At 40.1% G+C, this 17,344-nt stretch overlaps 2 protein-coding genes and 1 pseudogene across 3 annotated transcripts; 2 read left to right on the top strand and 1 right to left on the bottom strand.

The window, feature by feature from the left end:
• Positions 1–2,253: 2,253 nt before the first annotated feature.
• On the top strand, positions 2,254–5,548 carry LOC116188651 (pre-mRNA-splicing factor 18). The gene is made up of 2 exons (XM_031518138.1): positions 2,254–3,162; positions 4,922–5,548. Exons 1-2 carry the CDS (start codon positions 2,317–2,319, stop codon positions 5,315–5,317), a joined length of 1,242 nt encoding a protein of 413 aa, XP_031373998.1. The 5' UTR covers positions 2,254–2,316; the 3' UTR covers positions 5,318–5,548.
• Positions 5,549–6,929: 1,381 nt separating this feature from the next.
• LOC116188507 (COMPASS-like H3K4 histone methylase component WDR5B) lies at positions 6,930–9,917 on the top strand. 2 transcript variants are annotated; one of them, XM_031517918.1, is made up of 3 exons: positions 6,930–7,754; positions 8,474–8,790; positions 9,463–9,917. In XM_031517918.1, exons 1-2 carry the CDS (start codon positions 7,080–7,082, stop codon positions 8,765–8,767), a joined length of 969 nt encoding a protein of 322 aa, XP_031373778.1. In that variant the 5' UTR covers positions 6,930–7,079; the 3' UTR covers positions 8,768–8,790; positions 9,463–9,917. The 2 variants fall into 2 exon arrangements, with proteins under 2 accessions (XP_031373778.1, XP_031373779.1); XM_031517919.1 differs by having other exon boundaries at positions 6,936–7,754; positions 8,477–8,790.
• A 592-nt stretch (positions 9,918–10,509) lies between these two features.
• Positions 10,510–13,969, bottom strand: LOC116188508 (annotated as a pseudogene).
• Positions 13,970–17,344: the final 3,375 nt, after the last annotated feature.

Genomic DNA, 17,344 nt, shown 5'->3' with positions numbered 1-17,344 from the left:
GGGTTCCATGGATTCATAAAAAATAAAATTCTCATTATAAAATAACTATCATTTATATAATTCAAAATGTTAAAATAATCAAATGCAGAACGCAATGGACATATATATTATATGGTGGTATCATTAGTGCAAGACCCATATACTTCGTTGCAGCAGTATTTTCTTACAATTACAAAACTTTTACGAATGAGATGACATTGTAATTCATTTGACAAAATCTTTTTTTTTCTATGTATTCTTATATAATGACAAAAGATTATATCTATAATTTTATAAAATCTCCAAATGTGTTCATTTTACATAGACTAATTCAAATTTATGAAACTTTCCAGAAATATTAATGTCATCATCATTATGTAATCATTGTTTTGTAAATTTTTCATTGACAATAAACTTAAATTTAAGACTCTTCTATCTATTAAAATTTACTATAATTTCTCATACCAATTCATTTGCATTTTTTTTGTAAGAGTTTATAAGAATGGATAAATCTTATGTGGGCACATGCTCAATCTAAAATTTTAAGTTGACAGGTGATGGAACTCATTCCTCTTATGTGTCCTTGTTTTACTTAATTTATCAATACTGTAGATGTAATTATCCATATTATCATTTATGATATAGTTATTTTTATTTTATGGAGTGTCTTTTAAATACATAAAATGGGTTGACTTGCTTATAGCTTTGTCTTGAAGAGAGTGGTTGAGTAAGATTTGAAAATTTTCCCATAATATTAAGTAAAGGAGAACATGATATACTTTAAGAACATGAAGATGTTCGCATTTTATAAATTTAGGAAAAATAAATTGACAACGAAAATGATTATCATAATGGAGCCTTCCAGTATGATTGAATGAAGAAAAAGTATTACTTGTAATTCAAAAAAATATGTGTATAATTAATATAGTTCCTTAAGAAAGATGATATATAGAGGAAGAAAAAATGCATTTGTGAAAGAAAAAATAAAATATTAGGTATATCCATAACTATTTAGCAGATGGTTCGACCAAAATAACCATAACATTGGACTTGAAGAGTCTACCGGATTACCTATCACCTTATTTTGATTGGACACCAAATTAGTTAGAAAAAAAACTTTTAGGAAAGTGAAAATTTTAAAAGAATATTGAAAAAAAATAAGGAGCCCAATAAGTACTTAATAAAATAAGTACTTATTTGGTCAAGTCAAAATTATTTGGTAAAATAAGTAGCCAAAAATTAAAACTCTATGATATTATATATATTTAGCCTAATATTTTGCTTATTTACACTTTGATTCTTTTTTTTATAAAAAATTTAAAAATTTAAAAATTAAAATTAAAATTAAAAAAAGAGATCATATTGAGATTTGATCTGAGGGCAAGGGCAGTGGTGACTTGTCGGCTAGTCACCACCACTACAATTGATCTTGTCGACTAGCATAGAGCCCGTCAATGACCTCCTCGGGGCGGTGGCAGTCGGCCGACGAACCACCACTGCTCGTATCTCCTCTTTATAGAGAGAGGGAAGAGATTTGGAACCAGATCTCGATAGTGGTGGCTTGCCGCTAGTCACCATTGCGGCACTACCGCAAACGAGGTCGCCGACTGGTTCTACGCTCACCGGCGACCTCGTTTGTGACAATGACGGTAAGAGATGAGCCACCACTATCGAGATTTCGCTTCCACTTTCTCTTTTGTGAAAAATCTCGATAATGATGGCCCTATTGCCAGCGGGTCTCTCACCTTCGCTGGAAGGGTGGTGGTCAACGATTGGGCCACCATCACTAGGAATCAACGATGACTATGGGAGGGCTGAGTCACCTCTTCCATCTCTCTCTATTGGGTCTGGGTGTTGAGGGGTGAATTGATTTGCAAAAACAAAAAAGTTTAGGGGATCATTAATTTAAGTCAATTTTTATTTTGCATTACCAAACAAAAATAATTTTATTAAGTGCTCAATGATTAAATTCAACAATTATTTTGTATTATCAAACATAATCTTATTAAAAAATTCATTTACTAAAAAAAGGGTCAAAACATAATAAAATAAATGCTTAATCGAAGTAACCGTTATCAAATCCGACCTTTTACACTTCAAACTCCAAACTAGTCGACTCCGTTGTTTGTACTGGCTGAGGCAGGAAGCCACTAAATAAGAGGACTTGATTGAAATAATTGATAATTGAGTACAAAAAGTGAGAAAATTTCAAAGGTATAAGGACCAATTTCGAAAAATAAAAAATAATGCTTCTTTCTCGTCCTTCGCTCGCCTCAATCGTCATTCGTCAGTAGTCGAAATCTGCAGAGACCTTTCACGTCGAAGGAAACCCTAACGATGGATCTCCTGAAGCAGGAACTCCTCAAGAAGCGCCAATCCCTTGCCGAGGACACCGGCGGCAAGCGCTTCTTCAAGCGCTCCGAGATCGAGCAGAAGCAGATCCAAAGGCTCCGGGAGCAGGAGAAGCGCGAGCTCGAGGCCAAATCCCGGAGCCAAGCCCCCTCCTCCTCCTCCGCCGACTCGAAACCGGTCTCCTCCTCCTCCGGCGCGGCCAAGACATCGACCGCAGCCGCCGCCGCCGCCTCGTCTTCCTCCGCCGCCGGCTCCAAATCCCTCACCAACGAGCAGAACATCGACAACCTCGTCCTCCCCAGGCAGGAAGTGATCCGCCGCCTCAGATTACTCAAGCAGCCGATAACGCTCTTTGGGGAGGATGACGACGCGAGGCTCGACCGCCTCAAGTATGTCCTCAAAGCAGGGCTCTTCGAAGTCGACAGCGACATGACAGAGGGCCAGACGAATGATTTCCTACGGGACATAGCGGAGCTGAGGAAGCGGCAGAAGGCCGGGATGTTTGGCGGGGACCGGAAGCGCAAGGACAGGGAAGATGTTGAGGACCCCGAGGGCGGGGGTGGCAGAGGGGACGAGGAGCTCAGCGGGGATGGAGGCTCGAGCGGGGTCGATGCCGATAAGGATTTGAAGAGGATGAAGGCGAACTTTGAGGAGCTGTGCGGGGAGGACAAGATTTTGGTATTCTTCAAGAAGTTGCTGAACGAGTGGAACCAGGAGCTCCGCGAAATGCCTGAGGCGGAGAAGCGGACCGCCAAGGGGAAGTCGATGGTGGCCACCTTCAAGCAGTGCGCCAGATATCTGCATCCACTCTTCAAGTTCTGCAGGAAGAAGGTGAGTTTCTTAAACATTTCCACTGCTTCATTAATTCTCTAGTTTCTCAATTAGTTCATGCGTGAAAATCTTTCTATGATTGTATTGCCATTCCGATTGATCCTATTGATTGGAAATAGGACCCAATTATGTCTTTTATGAATTTTCCTCGAGTTTGGAATCGAATTACGTGGTGAATTTAGCCGATGGATGTCAGTCAAATATACGAGGATGATTACATTGTTGGGTGAATCACTTTAGCGAAACTCGGTATTGGGGAGGTTTTTGGTACTTCTTGGTGTTGTTATGAAGTGTTTAAAGAGTTCTGGGCTAGGATAAAGGTCTGTGGTTGAGACTGGTCTATTTGGCAGGAAGGGTAGGGAGGGATTTGTATGGGAATTTCCATATAAATTCCTCCATTTTTCCCTCCATCTCCCTCCCTCTCTTTCCATTTCCCTTCCTTCCTTCCAAACATAGGGTCAGAGATGTTTACTGGGCCCTGAGGGATTATGGAGAAATTCGTTTTGGTCCATATTCTTCTCTTTGGATGCTTATGAAGATTCATTTCTTTCTTAGTGAACCCAGATTCAGACAGACTGAAGAAATAGGTTTATTTCAGACAGGTTAAAATCTGGCTTATAAGTGAGTGAGTAAATATGTTGTGTTGTATTTAGATTCCAGATTAATCTGAATGATTGTGATTACCCATGGCTGATCTCCAATCCCAGACTTTCCAGTTTCCACCTTGTTATGTGAAAGGAAAGACGATGGCATTTGTGCAGGAATCTGTTTAGCAAGTTCATGACTGTAATTGGTACTTCTTATTGTTATGTTCAAGGGCTTTGCAATATGAGTTTGAATAAAGGTCAAGGGTTGAAATTGGTAGAGGTCAAAATAGTGCGGAAATGTCGCGTAGGATTGTGGAGCAATTTCCTTTGACCCGTATATTTTGTTTCTTCATGAACCTTGGACAGGAACACTGTGAAGACTAGTACACTTCAGACTGGCAAAATCTAGTTTAGCAATGAGGCTGAGTATATATTTCGTATCATGATTTGAGTTTTGATTCCATATTAATCTGATTTATTTGTAATGATGCAAATTTTGTCTGAAACAAACTAGCCCCCAATTCCATACATTGAAGAAGGAACATGGGCATATAGCAGAGGTTCTCGATTTATTCTGGAAAATAATGATAGTGAGATTATCTTCAGTGAATATGTGGGCCTTAATTGGCGCTTTTTTCTTCTGGTTAAAGGGAAAAACTGTTGGCAAATTGTCATGGGTGATCTTGGAGATGTGTTCCTCTTCTACATCTGTTTTATCTTCCTAAACCTTTAGGACAACCATACTGAAGATTTAGGTTATCTAATCTTGCTGTTGTCATTGTTCTCTGGATCATACTTGCCTTAATGCTTTAAAACTTGACAACATAAGTCAAAAGTTCTACGGGTGCAATTCTTAGTTCGATTGGATTTCTTATAGCTGGGGACCGCCGGATTCGTTATCTTTATGGTTAATTTAGTGTACTTACGTAAAAAAAAAAAAGAGTTGTGTTTGTCTTGCTCCATCATCTTGATGATGGGTTGCTTCTCATAGCATAGACACCAGATACAGCGCATGTTTCTAAATGGTGTTTCACTTCCAACTGTACCTTTGTAGAATAGAGAGGAAACCTTTCATGTATTTGTTATGTTGGCCTATAGTTTGAATGGTTGTTATGTAGTTGTACACAATATTGTACACTTGCAGATTTTAATCTTGTTCTCGGTATTGGCAGGTTCTTCCTGATGATATCCGCCAAGCTCTCCTATTGTTTGTTGAGTGCTGCATGAAGCGGGACTATCTGGCAGCCATGGACCACTACATTAAACTCGCCATCGGTAATGCCCCCTGGCCCATTGGAGTCACTATGGTTGGTATCCACGAGCGGTCAGCCCGTGAGAAGATCTATACCAACAGTGTGGCCCACATCATGAACGATGAGACGACCCGCAAGTACCTACAATCTGTCAAGAGGCTGATGACCTTCTGCCAGCGGCGATATCCCACCGCCCCCTCCAAGGCTGTTGAGTTCAACAGCTTGGCCAATGGGAGCGATTTGCAGTCACTTCTCTCTGAAGAGGGTCAACACCAGGCTTCGGAGGAGAGGCTTCGGCTAATGCCCGCTCCATAGTTAGGATAGATGGTATAAATGCCTGGGATGATTCCAAGGTGTGTGCTGTTCCTTTCATTATCTGATGATTGATGGTGCTTTTCGCATGCAAATTCTGTTTTAGAGTTGATGATCCTTGGATACTGTATGATTAGCCGTCAAAATTCTCATGATCTTCTTGTAAATTCTCTTACTCCAGCTCTCCTTTTTCCCGGTAATTCATCGCGATCAAGTTCCCGAATCTCATTCATACTTGGGACTAAGTTCCTCGGGTTGCCTGGCTTGTATGTTAAGATTGTCGTCCTATGCAGTACATATCATTTAAAGAGACTGAAATCCACATAAGCATGATCCTGATGTGTCGCGACTTCAGTTTCCTGAGAAAGATTGGGCATTTTGGCTAGAAGATTAACGATTCGTACGACTTAATTACTTGAGAGCCATCTCCCTTCCTTAGTATTGAAAATAACCTCTGGCCAGTTGATATATAACGGACCAAAAGCTATTCTGGACTGGGAACTGAATTTTACCCCCCTGAGAGGCACAAAACTATGACAAAGGTGAACTATGTCATTCAATTTACGTTCCTACGTACCATTCCCTTTTTCGAATTTAAATCAACACTCATATTTCACATTTTGAAATAACTGGGAACTGAATTTTACCCCCCTGAGAGGCACAAAACTATGACAAAGGTGAACTATGTCATTCAATTTACGTTCCTACGTACCATTCCCTTTTTCGAATTTAAATCAACACTCATATTTCACATTTTGAAATATTTGCAGAATTTTCGTCCTGCTTATTTTCGTTCACCATGAAGGAAGAACAAATGAAGAAAGATAGGAGCCAGTATTCGATTTTCATGCTGTCGAAATATATTTAATTTAGTTAGTTTTTGTTCACAATTCCAGATTATGTATATATCGTCATTTTTTACTTTTAGTCACGCGACTGCACAACAAGATGTCGACAATATATATATCTAAATAGTTATGAGAAAAACACACATTAAGCTCTCAGCTTTGGATTGTTAATCCATTTTATCCTAAATTTTTATGTCCGTTCAACCTCGTTCTTAAGATCACATGTAACGAGCGTTGAAAAGCTCAGTGGTTGTGTCCTTTCTCAGTGTTGGTGTTCACCTGCTAAACTCATATTCCTGTCTTAATTTTCCATTATTTTCTATTCAATATTCATTTTTCGCTTAAAAAATTATTGGTTCAAAATTACCATAGACTGGAAAGTGAACGATAAAGTAGCCATGTAATTGAAGACTAGATCGAATGAAATATATATATATATATATATATATGACAAAAGTGAAATAAATTACTGAAAGGTTAAGTACTAAAATGCTTCTTTTTTTTTTACTTCTTTCCAAATAGTAATAACTTCTCGATGGAAGGGGTGAATTCAGATGGTTTACAAACATTGGGGATCTTTCTGAAACAGAACAAAAATATCTGGGCCATCTTGAGCATTTTGGTAAGCTATACGGGGCTAAATGGAATTACACGTTTCAAGTGCCCTTTTGGATGTGTACCGTAGAATCCAAAAGTCATCGATCATGGCTAATTCAAATCGAGCCGAATCGACAATTAAGAGCAAATAGTGAACCACTTCAACCAATCCAAGTCGATCGTTTCACGAGCTGTTACTCTCTCGTCGTCTGCGCTAAAGTGCAGAGGTAACTAAACGAACCATTACCAATAGCAGCAGAAAGCCGCGTATACCCCCGGGGAGACGATCGCCTTCCATAGCCCATAAAGGACTGGCCACGATGGCCAACAGCGGCGCCCCCGTCCAGCCGCCGCCGCCGTCCCCCCCGAAGTTCAAACCCTACCGCCACCTCAAAACCCTGACTGGCCACAGCCGGGCGGTCTCGTGCGTCAAGTTCTCCAACGATGGCACCCTCCTCGCCTCCGCCTCCCTCGACAAGACCCTAATCATCTGGTCCTCTTCCTCCCTCTCCCAACTCCACCGCCTCGTCGGACACTCCGACGGCGTCTCGGACCTCGCCTGGTCCTCTGACTCGCAGTACATCTGCTCCGCCTCCGACGACCGCACCCTCCGCATCTGGTCAGCCCGCCCCCCCTTCGATTGCCTCAAAACCCTAAAGGGCCACGCCCACGCCGTCTTCTGCGTCAACTTCAATCCCCAGTCCGAACTCATCGCGTCGGGCTCGTTCGACGAGACGATTCGCGTTTGGGAGACGAAGACCGGGAGGTGCCTGAACGTGATCAAAGCTCACTCGATGCCCTTGACCTCCGTCCACTTCAACCGGGACGGGTCTCTCATCGTCTCAGGGAGCCACGATGGTTCCTGCAAGATCTGGGACACCCAAAACGGCACCTTGTTGAAGACATTGATTGATGATAAAGTCCCAGCCGTGTCCTTCGCCAAGTTCTCGCCCAATGGGAAGTTCATACTTGTTGCTACTCTCAATAATACCCTTGTGAGTCTCTCTCGGTCTTGCTCCCCCTGAGTTCATGACATAGGAATTGAGTTGGATTCGTTGATTTCTTCGAACCAACTTTTGGAGCAATGGTCTTTGCAAATTAATGCTTCTTTTATGACCTTAATGTGGTAACCATATGTTTGGGGACTCTGAGAGTTGTGACTAGCAGTTTGGGGCATCGAATACGGACTCGAATGTTACTTGGGTTATGCAATTTCATGAAAACTACAGAAAGGACTAGATTGGGATCCTTGGCCTCCAATTCCATGCTATTGCCTGAAAATTATGTAGTTAGCATTTTCGTGATGTCATCCTAAGAATGATCGGTTTTGGCTCTTTTTGAGTGTATATGCCGTGACAGACGAAGTTTCGAATGTTTATGTTGGTCAAATTGAAGAACAGGGAAATTAGTGGGTTTTCTAAGTGTTCAGCTATATGCCGTAATTTTGTAGTTAGCAAATGCCTCGCCATGGATCAATAAGTTAGATGACATTTGTTTTTATGTGCTTATTCAGTTATCATGCATCTTTTGTCCCTTGGCATAGTTCAAGAGCCTATACTGATTAATCCATCACTGGAAATGATGTTTAGCGATGAACTTTACCTATCAAGTAATTCCTTATTTAATATACAATGAATGTCATTGGCTTAGAATATCGGAGAGCAGTGGGAAGTTTGTGCCACTGTTTCTCACTTTTTGCTAACTCTGTGCATAGCAGAAACTGTGGAATTACTCGACGGGAAAGTTCCTCAAAATCTACTTGGGTCACCAGAACAGTTCTTACTGTATAATGTCCACATTCTCGGTGACCAATGGGAAGTACATCGTTAGCGGGTCAGAGGATCACTGTGTTTGCATATGGGATCTTCAAGGGAAGAATATGTTACAGAAACTTGAAGGGCACAAAGATACAGTTATCTGTGTCACCTGCCATCCAACTGAGAACAAGATTGCTTCTGCAAGCCTCGATAATGATAGAACGGTGAGAGTATGGGTTCAAGAGAGATGAAGTGTTCTGAGAATGACTGGCTGGTATATATCTCTTTCTCGCTTGTATCATTATTACCTGAAACAGAAACTTTTTATGTGGGTAAATGAATTGTATCTGAATGCGAAGATGTCTTAGATATGCAGGCTTCTGATGGTTTTCAGATTGGCTCATGTTCCATAGGATTGACTGTATTGTTCCTGTCTAATAAGGATTTTGATTGCTTTCAAAGATCAAATGATAAAGAGTTCTTGGAAATGAACGAGGTTCTTTCCAATTCAATAAAATTCAATTGCTTAGTGTATGGCCTAATTAATTTAAAAGTAAGGTTTCTGCTAATGGCTCAGGCAAAATCAATGTCATGATATATGGGACTAAAGCACCGAATCAGAAAAAGAAAACTCTGATGAACGTTTAAACAAAGTTTGTTGAATTCATATTTTAGGGCGATCCGTTTGGATTCAGAGTTAAAGTTATTTTGATTTTGATTTTGATTTTGATTGTGGAAAAGGACAAATGAGATGTGATTATAAATTTGACTTGGGAAACGTGTGTTTTTGTTGTGTAGTGTGTTGAGTTAAAGTTAAAGTTAAAAATTTTGAATTGGGAAATGTGTATTTTTGTTGTGTAGTGTGTTGAGTTAAAGTTAAAGTTAAAGTTAAAATCAAGTAACCCTCAATCCAAACGGGGCGTTTAATTATCTGATTCTTCTGTAGATCTTCAGAGCTAAGTATGATCAGATGGTTTTATCATGCTGGAGGACGATTTTATCCCTCTTCATTTGGTCTGTCGCTACTTCATGGAAGTCAGATACTCTCTTCAGGTTTGATAGTAGCCCAAGAAAAAAATGTCTTTGAAGCTGTACTTTATCAGAGTGAAGGAAATCTCAGAGAAGATATAACCATTGGAATTCGTCGCGGTGCATATTGATTATAAGTGTGACCTTATATTAAAGAAAAACAGGTGGAAGGAGGTTGTACTTTTGACTCTCCTATTCTTTCAGAAGCAGAATTCGTTATAACTTATGTAGCTGAGATATTAAAGAGAGATAACTTGGTGTAGAGGCTTGCTAGTTCTCCGTGCAAGCGGATCTTTACATGTAATATACATGTTTTCTGATCAAAATGCAAGTATTGGCTTGAATTGATTTTATTGATTTGATCTTCATTGATGCCCTTTCCCTATGGTTTAAAATCTCGTACTTTGTGTGTGTGTGTTCATGTTATGTTTTCATCGAGGCATTCACGTGCATGCATTTTTGTCGGTTTTTCTCTCTTGCGTATACTGTATCTGCTTATTAATGACAGTGGATCCAGCGGATGTCTTAAGCTAATGACTTGAGGATCTCAAGATATCTGTTTAAGAGATGGAATCAATTTTAGAACCTTTTATGACTTCCTCATCATTCGCGATTTAGCCGTTTCATTGTCATTTTGTCGAGTGTCAACCTGTTGGTTGCTTGTGGAAGTATCGTCTTGAAGTAATGGAACGGGGATGTAGCCAATGAAGTTTGCGTAGTTGGCATGCAAGAGTCGGTTAGTCATTTAACTGGCCTCGAACTGGTTGGATTCGGCCTCAAGAGGGTTGTGAGTCACGCCGGAACTTGTAACTTTAATCCTGATCGGAAAATAGTTCCCGGTGCAGTTCTCCTGAGAAAACTAGAGAAGTAATTTGCGTATTATAGATGTACAATTGTCTGTTGAATCAGCTGGGGGAAGACTCCCATGGCGGATGCACTTTTATGAAAGGAAGACTTTCCAGGACAATCCTGCAAGCATATTTCCTTGGTAACATTTCATGTGTTGTGGATACCATGTACTTTCTCGAGCAATGCTGTCAACGACGAGGATCGGATCCGAGGTGCGTCTAAGATGGTGCAGTTCCCTGACTACGGGACGCAAATTGGGGAGAAACAAAAGCGTGTTCATCATCCAAGAACTACATTACACGACTGCCTCCCCTCGCTGTCAATTTTTGAAGAGGAATGGCAATGTAGTGTTGTATTACTAGAACTGATGCGTTTTTCGAGAATTTAGATGTCACCATTGCATCTCCTATGGGTCCAAGCTCTTGGTACTCGATCAAGTCCAATAACCCAGACTCGACCGCAGTGATCCGCTTATTACCTTTCCCGACAATGCAGAGGTTGTAATCGTTCTTCTCCATAACATCCCTTAGGGTTGCCATTGTTTCATCCCCGCTGTTCACCACCTCCTCCGAGTAACTCACCGACTTATTGTCCGCCATCTTGTGCTTGAACGTGCAGATAAACTCATTGTCTAGCTCCTTCTGCCTCTCGTTGTCCTCTAGAAGGCTCAAGATCCCCTCACTCTCGTCTGGATCGTCCAATGGGGTAGGATCCACCGCTCGGGCCCCCGGTAAGAGTCGCATGACAGTGAGGTGGACGTTAGGCCCCCATACCATCCTCCATGCGTATGCCAAGGCCTCCCGATCATCTGGTCCTCCGATGAAAAACATAATGATGAAGTTCATACTGTTGTTCAGCTTGCCAAGACCACAATCGACTAATAGCCCTACAGTGCATGGTGCATTCGACAGCACTTGCAGGTTCATGTTCCTGATGGAAGGAATGTTGAATTTCTCCGATTCATCCTTACCATTCCCCTGCACAAAGTTGTTGCATATATCATTGTTAAGTTATTCATCGGTTGGTTTGATTCAATCTCAACGTATAAAATGACATGGTAGAATTTTCTGAGAATCTTAACAAACAACGCCAAACTCCAAAATATGCATCTGATGGTGCCGGAAATTGCCAACTGTACCAGCTCATGGAACGGAAGGATTATGAAGGTGGCCCGCTTGTCCTCCGCTATGCTGCATACATCTACGTGCATGGTTGCGTAGCGAGATACGGCGGTGACGCACTCAACCGAGATAAATCCGTTGTTCTCCCTACCAAATTCTTCCATGGCACTAATAACCAGGTTCGATTTTGCTTCTGTGCTCCGTTGATGATTGCCCTTGGTCCGGCAAGAGTCGTGCATGATCAACATTGCAGCAGAGGAATTGTGGGTTAGCTCCACCAGGTGGACCCCGATGGCAGAGATCTTGGACAAGGCGGTCGGGTTCGACATCCGAAGGAGACTCGTGATTCCTTGTACTTCATGCTTTGAGTGTAAGCAGGTGAGGATTCGGAAGGTGGATTCCAAACCCGCGCTCTGGATGGTCCTTATTTTGTGGCGCATCATGAGCCCTTGGGGCCTGTAAACATAATTGATGATTGGCGGAACCGACATCATCATCACGAGGATTGTCACCACCATCACAGTCGACGCTTCGATGTCCACAAGCTGCAAAGTTAGGAAGTCTTTAGGATGTCTCTCGTGAGACAAAAGACAATAACGAAAGCGGTGAGATACAGAAGCGCCATCTACTTACGTGCAGATCCCTTCCGACATTGATCGCGATCAGGGCGAGTATGCCCTTGGAGTTCATGAGCACACCAAGACTGAAGACTTCCCGTGGCCTTCTCATGTTGGCATTCAAAGAAACCAAGAAGAGGCTGACAATCTTGGCAGCCCACGCCATGGCCATGAACAGGATGACATGCTTGACAGATCGCCCCTCCGGAACCATCGTCGGCACATTGCTCTTGATCCCGTTTACCAAGCAATAGAGAGGCACCATGACCCATGTCATGACCTTGCCAATTCTCTCTGTGACGAGGGTTGCGAGCTGCCCACTCGGGAGGCTGAACCCAAACATAAATGCCCCCACGATAGAGCCCAAGCCCAATGCATCCGTGATGAAAGCCGAGATAAGGACCCCGAACAGGATGTACTGCACATGGGTCTCATTGTAGTCCTGCCCTTTTAAGGTCTTGGCAATAAGCCATGAGAGCATCCGTCGTGCCAGGAATGCAGAAAACAATATGAGGATTAGTGTGGTGATGCACATCCTTAGGACATGTCCCTTTGAAGAGATTGAGATCAGTATCACGAGGAAGAACCATGTCACAATGTCAGTCACGAAGGAATAGGCTACTGCAGTTCGGCCGACTATCGTCCTCATGAGCTTGAGATTGGCGAGGATCCCAGTAAGTTCGGGCAGGTTTGTGGCAGACAGGGCTGTGGCCCAAACGAATGCGCTTCTCAGCTTGGGGAGCACGGCCTCGCCTGGCTTCAGCGGAGGAATTATGAGGAAGTATGACCCAAACCCCATGGCAAGGGGAAGAATCATCCCCATCATGGCGATCATCGTGGTCTTTTTTCCAATCTTCAACATCGGGGTGAGGTTCATCTCCAGCCCCACCAGGAACACGTAGTAAGTGATGCCGAAAGCCGTGATATTCTCCAGCATGGTTGAGCTAATTACAGGGAAGATTGCACCGACAAAAAATGGGAACAACCCAAGGAGGGAGGGGCCTATCAAAATGCCTGCCTGCGGTATTATCGCAGATTCACAAATTAATCGCTGCCATACTAGTAGCACAGACATACATCGTGAACTGGGTTAGAGTATAATTTCAATCTTCTAGGCTAGCAAAAGACTACATATGGATGCAACCTAGATGAACACTCTAATGCCATGTTTAAGTTCGACTTTGAATTTAGAGAATTGGATTGGATACTCACAAGTATCTCCGCAACAAGACGGGGCTGGTTCAAGGGCTTGAGAAGCAGGAAAAGAATGCCGCTGATGGCGAGTTGGATGAGCGTCTCAGTGAAGAGGGTCGGGATCGTTGTGGCAATCGGGTCGGGCGTCCAGTTTGAGGCGTTGAACACATTTTCAGCAAAACATACTTTTAGGTCCACCCTGTTCTCCCCCATTATTATCTTGTAACCCAAACGTTCATCCCCGAGCACCATTTTTCCGCACCTGCTCTGCTTTCTCGCCTCTTTTGGATCCTCAGTCGATCTACCAACAGCTACTAATTGTCAGGCAGCTCCAAACCGAGATGCTTAAACCTCTCTACTTAAACAGATACCAGTCCGTTCTTCTAATCGATATCGAAGATTAAGGAAGAGATGATCAGATGCGCTCCAGGCATTTTGCTTTAAGAGGGAAGGGAGAGTTCATTTAACTGCTTGGAGTAGAAGTCTGCGGTTGTCCTGAGTTTTATGGGTTTGTTTCTTTTCTTTTGCTATTGTTAGAATTTTTTGTTACCTCTACAGCTGCCGGGTCAGGAGAATGCGAGAATCCGGTTGTTTCCCAATGAGGTTTCTATTACCCGACTTATAACGGTATATCTTCCTTTACAACCGAAAATAAAATGTAAATACTGAATTTCTAAATTTTTCCTCCTCAAAACAAATGCAAACTTTTAGTATACTAGTAAATCTACATGTGCATTGTACATGAAAAGTTTCTCAATTAAGTGATAAGACATGATACTTATAAAATGCCACAAAATATATAAATAAATTAAATTTTATCCGAAAAATATATAATTAATTATATTATTGGTTGGTTTAAAGATATCAAATCAATAAATATAGAATTATTTAATATCATTAATGTGTATTGATAAATTTTTATTTGAATAAAACATAATTGACGTTTATCAAAAATTTTTAATAATTAATTCGATTTTTTTGCTAGAATTAAGCTAATTTGCCTTAAAAATTAAGGTTTATATAAAAGTGAAGCTATTATCTTTTAAATATGCACATTACCAAACTATTATATATTTGTTGGACTTCGGAAGTAATTAATGGAAACAAAAGAAGAAAAAAAATTCAATTGTTCAATCGAAAAGATATTGTAATAAATATTCTTTTAAGTACATTAGTAATTTAGTATTATTATTGTATAGCACATACAATAAATACCCAATTTTTTTTTTTAAAATAGCCATAAATAAATTAATAAAAAAAGCCCTAGAAAAAAGCAAGAATAAAATCAGGATAATTAGGAGCGCAAAGCGCGAACACTATTAATAAGAATGAGAGAAAAGCAAAATAAAAAAAAATTATCCAATTGCTTAATTCTTTGTAAAAAATTGCCTCGAAAGTAATGAGTAGTTATAACCAATCTTTTGTTGTGTGGAAATCACATGAAATTTTAATTTCTTCTCAATTTTCATTTAAGATATGGCAAATTACACAAAAAAATCTAAATTTTGTAAAACATCTCAGTTTTGTCATAAATTTTGTTTTGTAATAAAAAAATCCACATGTTTTGAGAATCGTCTCAGATTTGACCTCCCATTTACCATTATGTTAAGTTTTCCGTCTATTTTCCTGCGTGGACTTCACGGGACTCACAAAGTTTACATATCATCTGATCATCTTCTTTTTTCTTTACAAAAATAATCTAAGTTTTCAGAAAAGTTTCAGTTTTATTTCAAATTTTGATTTGTAATTTAAAAAAAATACATATTTTAAAAATTTCTCATAAATGGTCCATGAGAGGATATGCTAGCCGGGGCCTACTTTAGGAGCACTACAAGAAGACCCAGATGAGGAGAGAGGTTATTTCAAAGACAATTTATAAAACATATGGTTTTTTTTTCATTACATTCTAAATTTATGATGAAAATTATACTTTTTTGAAAATTTGAATTTTTTTATTTAACCTATCTTATTTGTTTATTAATGAAGGTTTTATGAGTGTTGTTTATGAACGTTTAAAATATCACTTGTGTAATGCCCGTCAACGATTTCAACATCTCTGTATCAAATAATCAAAGTACAAACAAATTGAACATATCTTAAAATAACTTTTATAGTTGCAACTAACAAAATACTCTTCCAAGAGACATATATATATATATATGTGTGTGTGTGTGTGTGTGTGTGTGCGTGTGTGCGCGTGCATGCGCGCCAAATCGATGCCAAGATGTACCAAATTCTACATACCCAAAATCATGCCAAAAGAGACCCAATGCATGTCCAAAACATAACCAAGATCAGGCCAAACTAATCAAAGTCAGAGCTTTAATTCCAAAAAAGCCTAACTAAACATCATATAAACTACCCTAATGATGCTGCTACTCTTGATCAAGGTCCTATTGATGTTGTTGCTGTTGATGGTATTTATGTTGTTCTTATTGTTACTGTTAGTACTGTCACTAATGTGGTCTTCTGCTACTTGAAATCATTTTTCCATGCGCACCAATGTAGCTAGTACGAAGTGATTCTCCGGGCATCTAGAACAATGACATTCAGTACATTATAAATCCAAATATTATATAAGCAAATTCAACAAGAAAAAAATTAATCAAAATTACTTACGTGAATATATGCCATTCCAGTGGCAGTGCTCATAGGCACACCGTGACCTTTTCTTGCTTGAACCCTCTCCTTATGCACAAGTCTCTCGATACTTACCTCAATAAAAAATTATCCACTTACACTTTCCGACCACCACAATCGAGAAGAATATTGTCGTTCTCAAAGTCGATGTAAAGCCGATCGAATCAAAGAAGAAGATTGTCGTTGTCAAAGTGAGGAAGGGATACTTTCCTTCGCCTCAGGTGTGGTCCTCCCCTCCGGGGATGGTAAAGTCCAGCGGAGGTGCTGGGGACTCAGATCATTCAGACCTCGAGGCTTCGATTGTAAAGGAAGCTATCACTAGAGGAAACAGGGTAAGAAGACTGTGAACGGAAGGGAGGAACCGTTGAATCATGCGGAGGCCTAGAGGCAGAGGAGGAAGAAGTGGCAGAGGAGGAAGAAGCAAGGGGGAGTAAGGTTTTTCAATTTGGGAAAATTGTTCTATGAGATGGAGAGGCGTGACATAAGGGGGAGAGGGTGGGAGATGGTGATTTGTCAAAATGAGTCTGAAGTTAACAGTCTATGTATGCAAAATTGACGGAATTTGTAACGAATGTCATTTTTTAGATAATTTAGAAAACTTATGATTTTTTCTATTACAAAACAAAATTTATGACAAAACTGAGACGTTTTACAAAATTTAGGTATTTTTTGGGTAATTTTCCCTTTAAGATATGTACAAAAAAAGTTCAAAACATTTGAAATCTTATATCTTTCAGACCTTAACATTTATTTTTTGTGTAAACAGGAAATATAATTTGTTAATATTTAAATAATCCTAAAATCTGTAAATTTTAAAAAATTAAAACAATCATAGATACAAACACATAAAGGGCAAACTTACAGAATTAAAAAGCAAAAGGGGAAGGCAGGTCGGGCCTGTCTCATCGGAAGGCATTAGCACCCTAGATGAGGTCACCCTGCTTCCTATATGACCAAGAGTACGAAGAAAAAGTTTGAAAGAAAATGACAAGAGACCATCAAATAATATATCGATATATAGAGAGAGTAAACCCTTGAAGAATTACTCGAGAACCATAAGTAAATATTCTCTTTTAAAGACCTATAAAGAGTTTATAAATTATAAGGGTGGAATAAATATATAATAAAAATTATCTTTCGAAGAGATGGCCGAGTGGTTGATGGCTCCGGTCTTGAAAACTGTCATAGTTCGTAACAAGGAACTATCAAAGGTTTGAATCCCTCTCTCTCCTTTTCTTCGGTAAAGATATTTCTTTCATTATTGGATTTGCCTGGCTTATTAGTATCAACAGATATCTTCGAAATACCGTTTTGAAATATAAAAATACAACCATTGGAATTTTCGGACAACAACGTTAAGAATCGCCCGAGACTTCTT

The sequence above is a fragment of the Punica granatum genome, chromosome 8, assembly GCF_007655135.1.
Source record: "Punica granatum isolate Tunisia-2019 chromosome 8, ASM765513v2, whole genome shotgun sequence".
Classification (NCBI taxonomy): Eukaryota; Viridiplantae; Streptophyta; class Magnoliopsida; order Myrtales; family Lythraceae; genus Punica; species Punica granatum.
Note: the sequence above shows the minus strand (reverse complement) of the source record. Positions and strands in the feature narration are given on the sequence as shown.

What these genes read in the sequence shown, in the direction of transcription:
- LOC116188651 (XM_031518138.1), top strand. Translation starts at nt 2,317, where the DNA reads ATGGATCTCCTGAAGCAGGAACTCCTCAAGAAGCGCCAATCCCTTGCC. An exon ending in TCAAGTTCTGCAGGAAGAAG is followed by an intron (nt 3,163 to 4,921) that starts GTGAGTTTCTTA and finishes CGGTATTGGCAG; the next exon opens with GTTCTTCCTGATGATATCCG.
- LOC116188507 (XM_031517918.1), top strand. Translation starts at nt 7,080, where the DNA reads ATGGCCAACAGCGGCGCCCCCGTCCAGCCGCCGCCGCCGTCCCCCCCG. An exon ending in CTACTCTCAATAATACCCTT is followed by an intron (nt 7,755 to 8,473) that starts GTGAGTCTCTCT and finishes CTCTGTGCATAG; the next exon opens with CAGAAACTGTGGAATTACTC.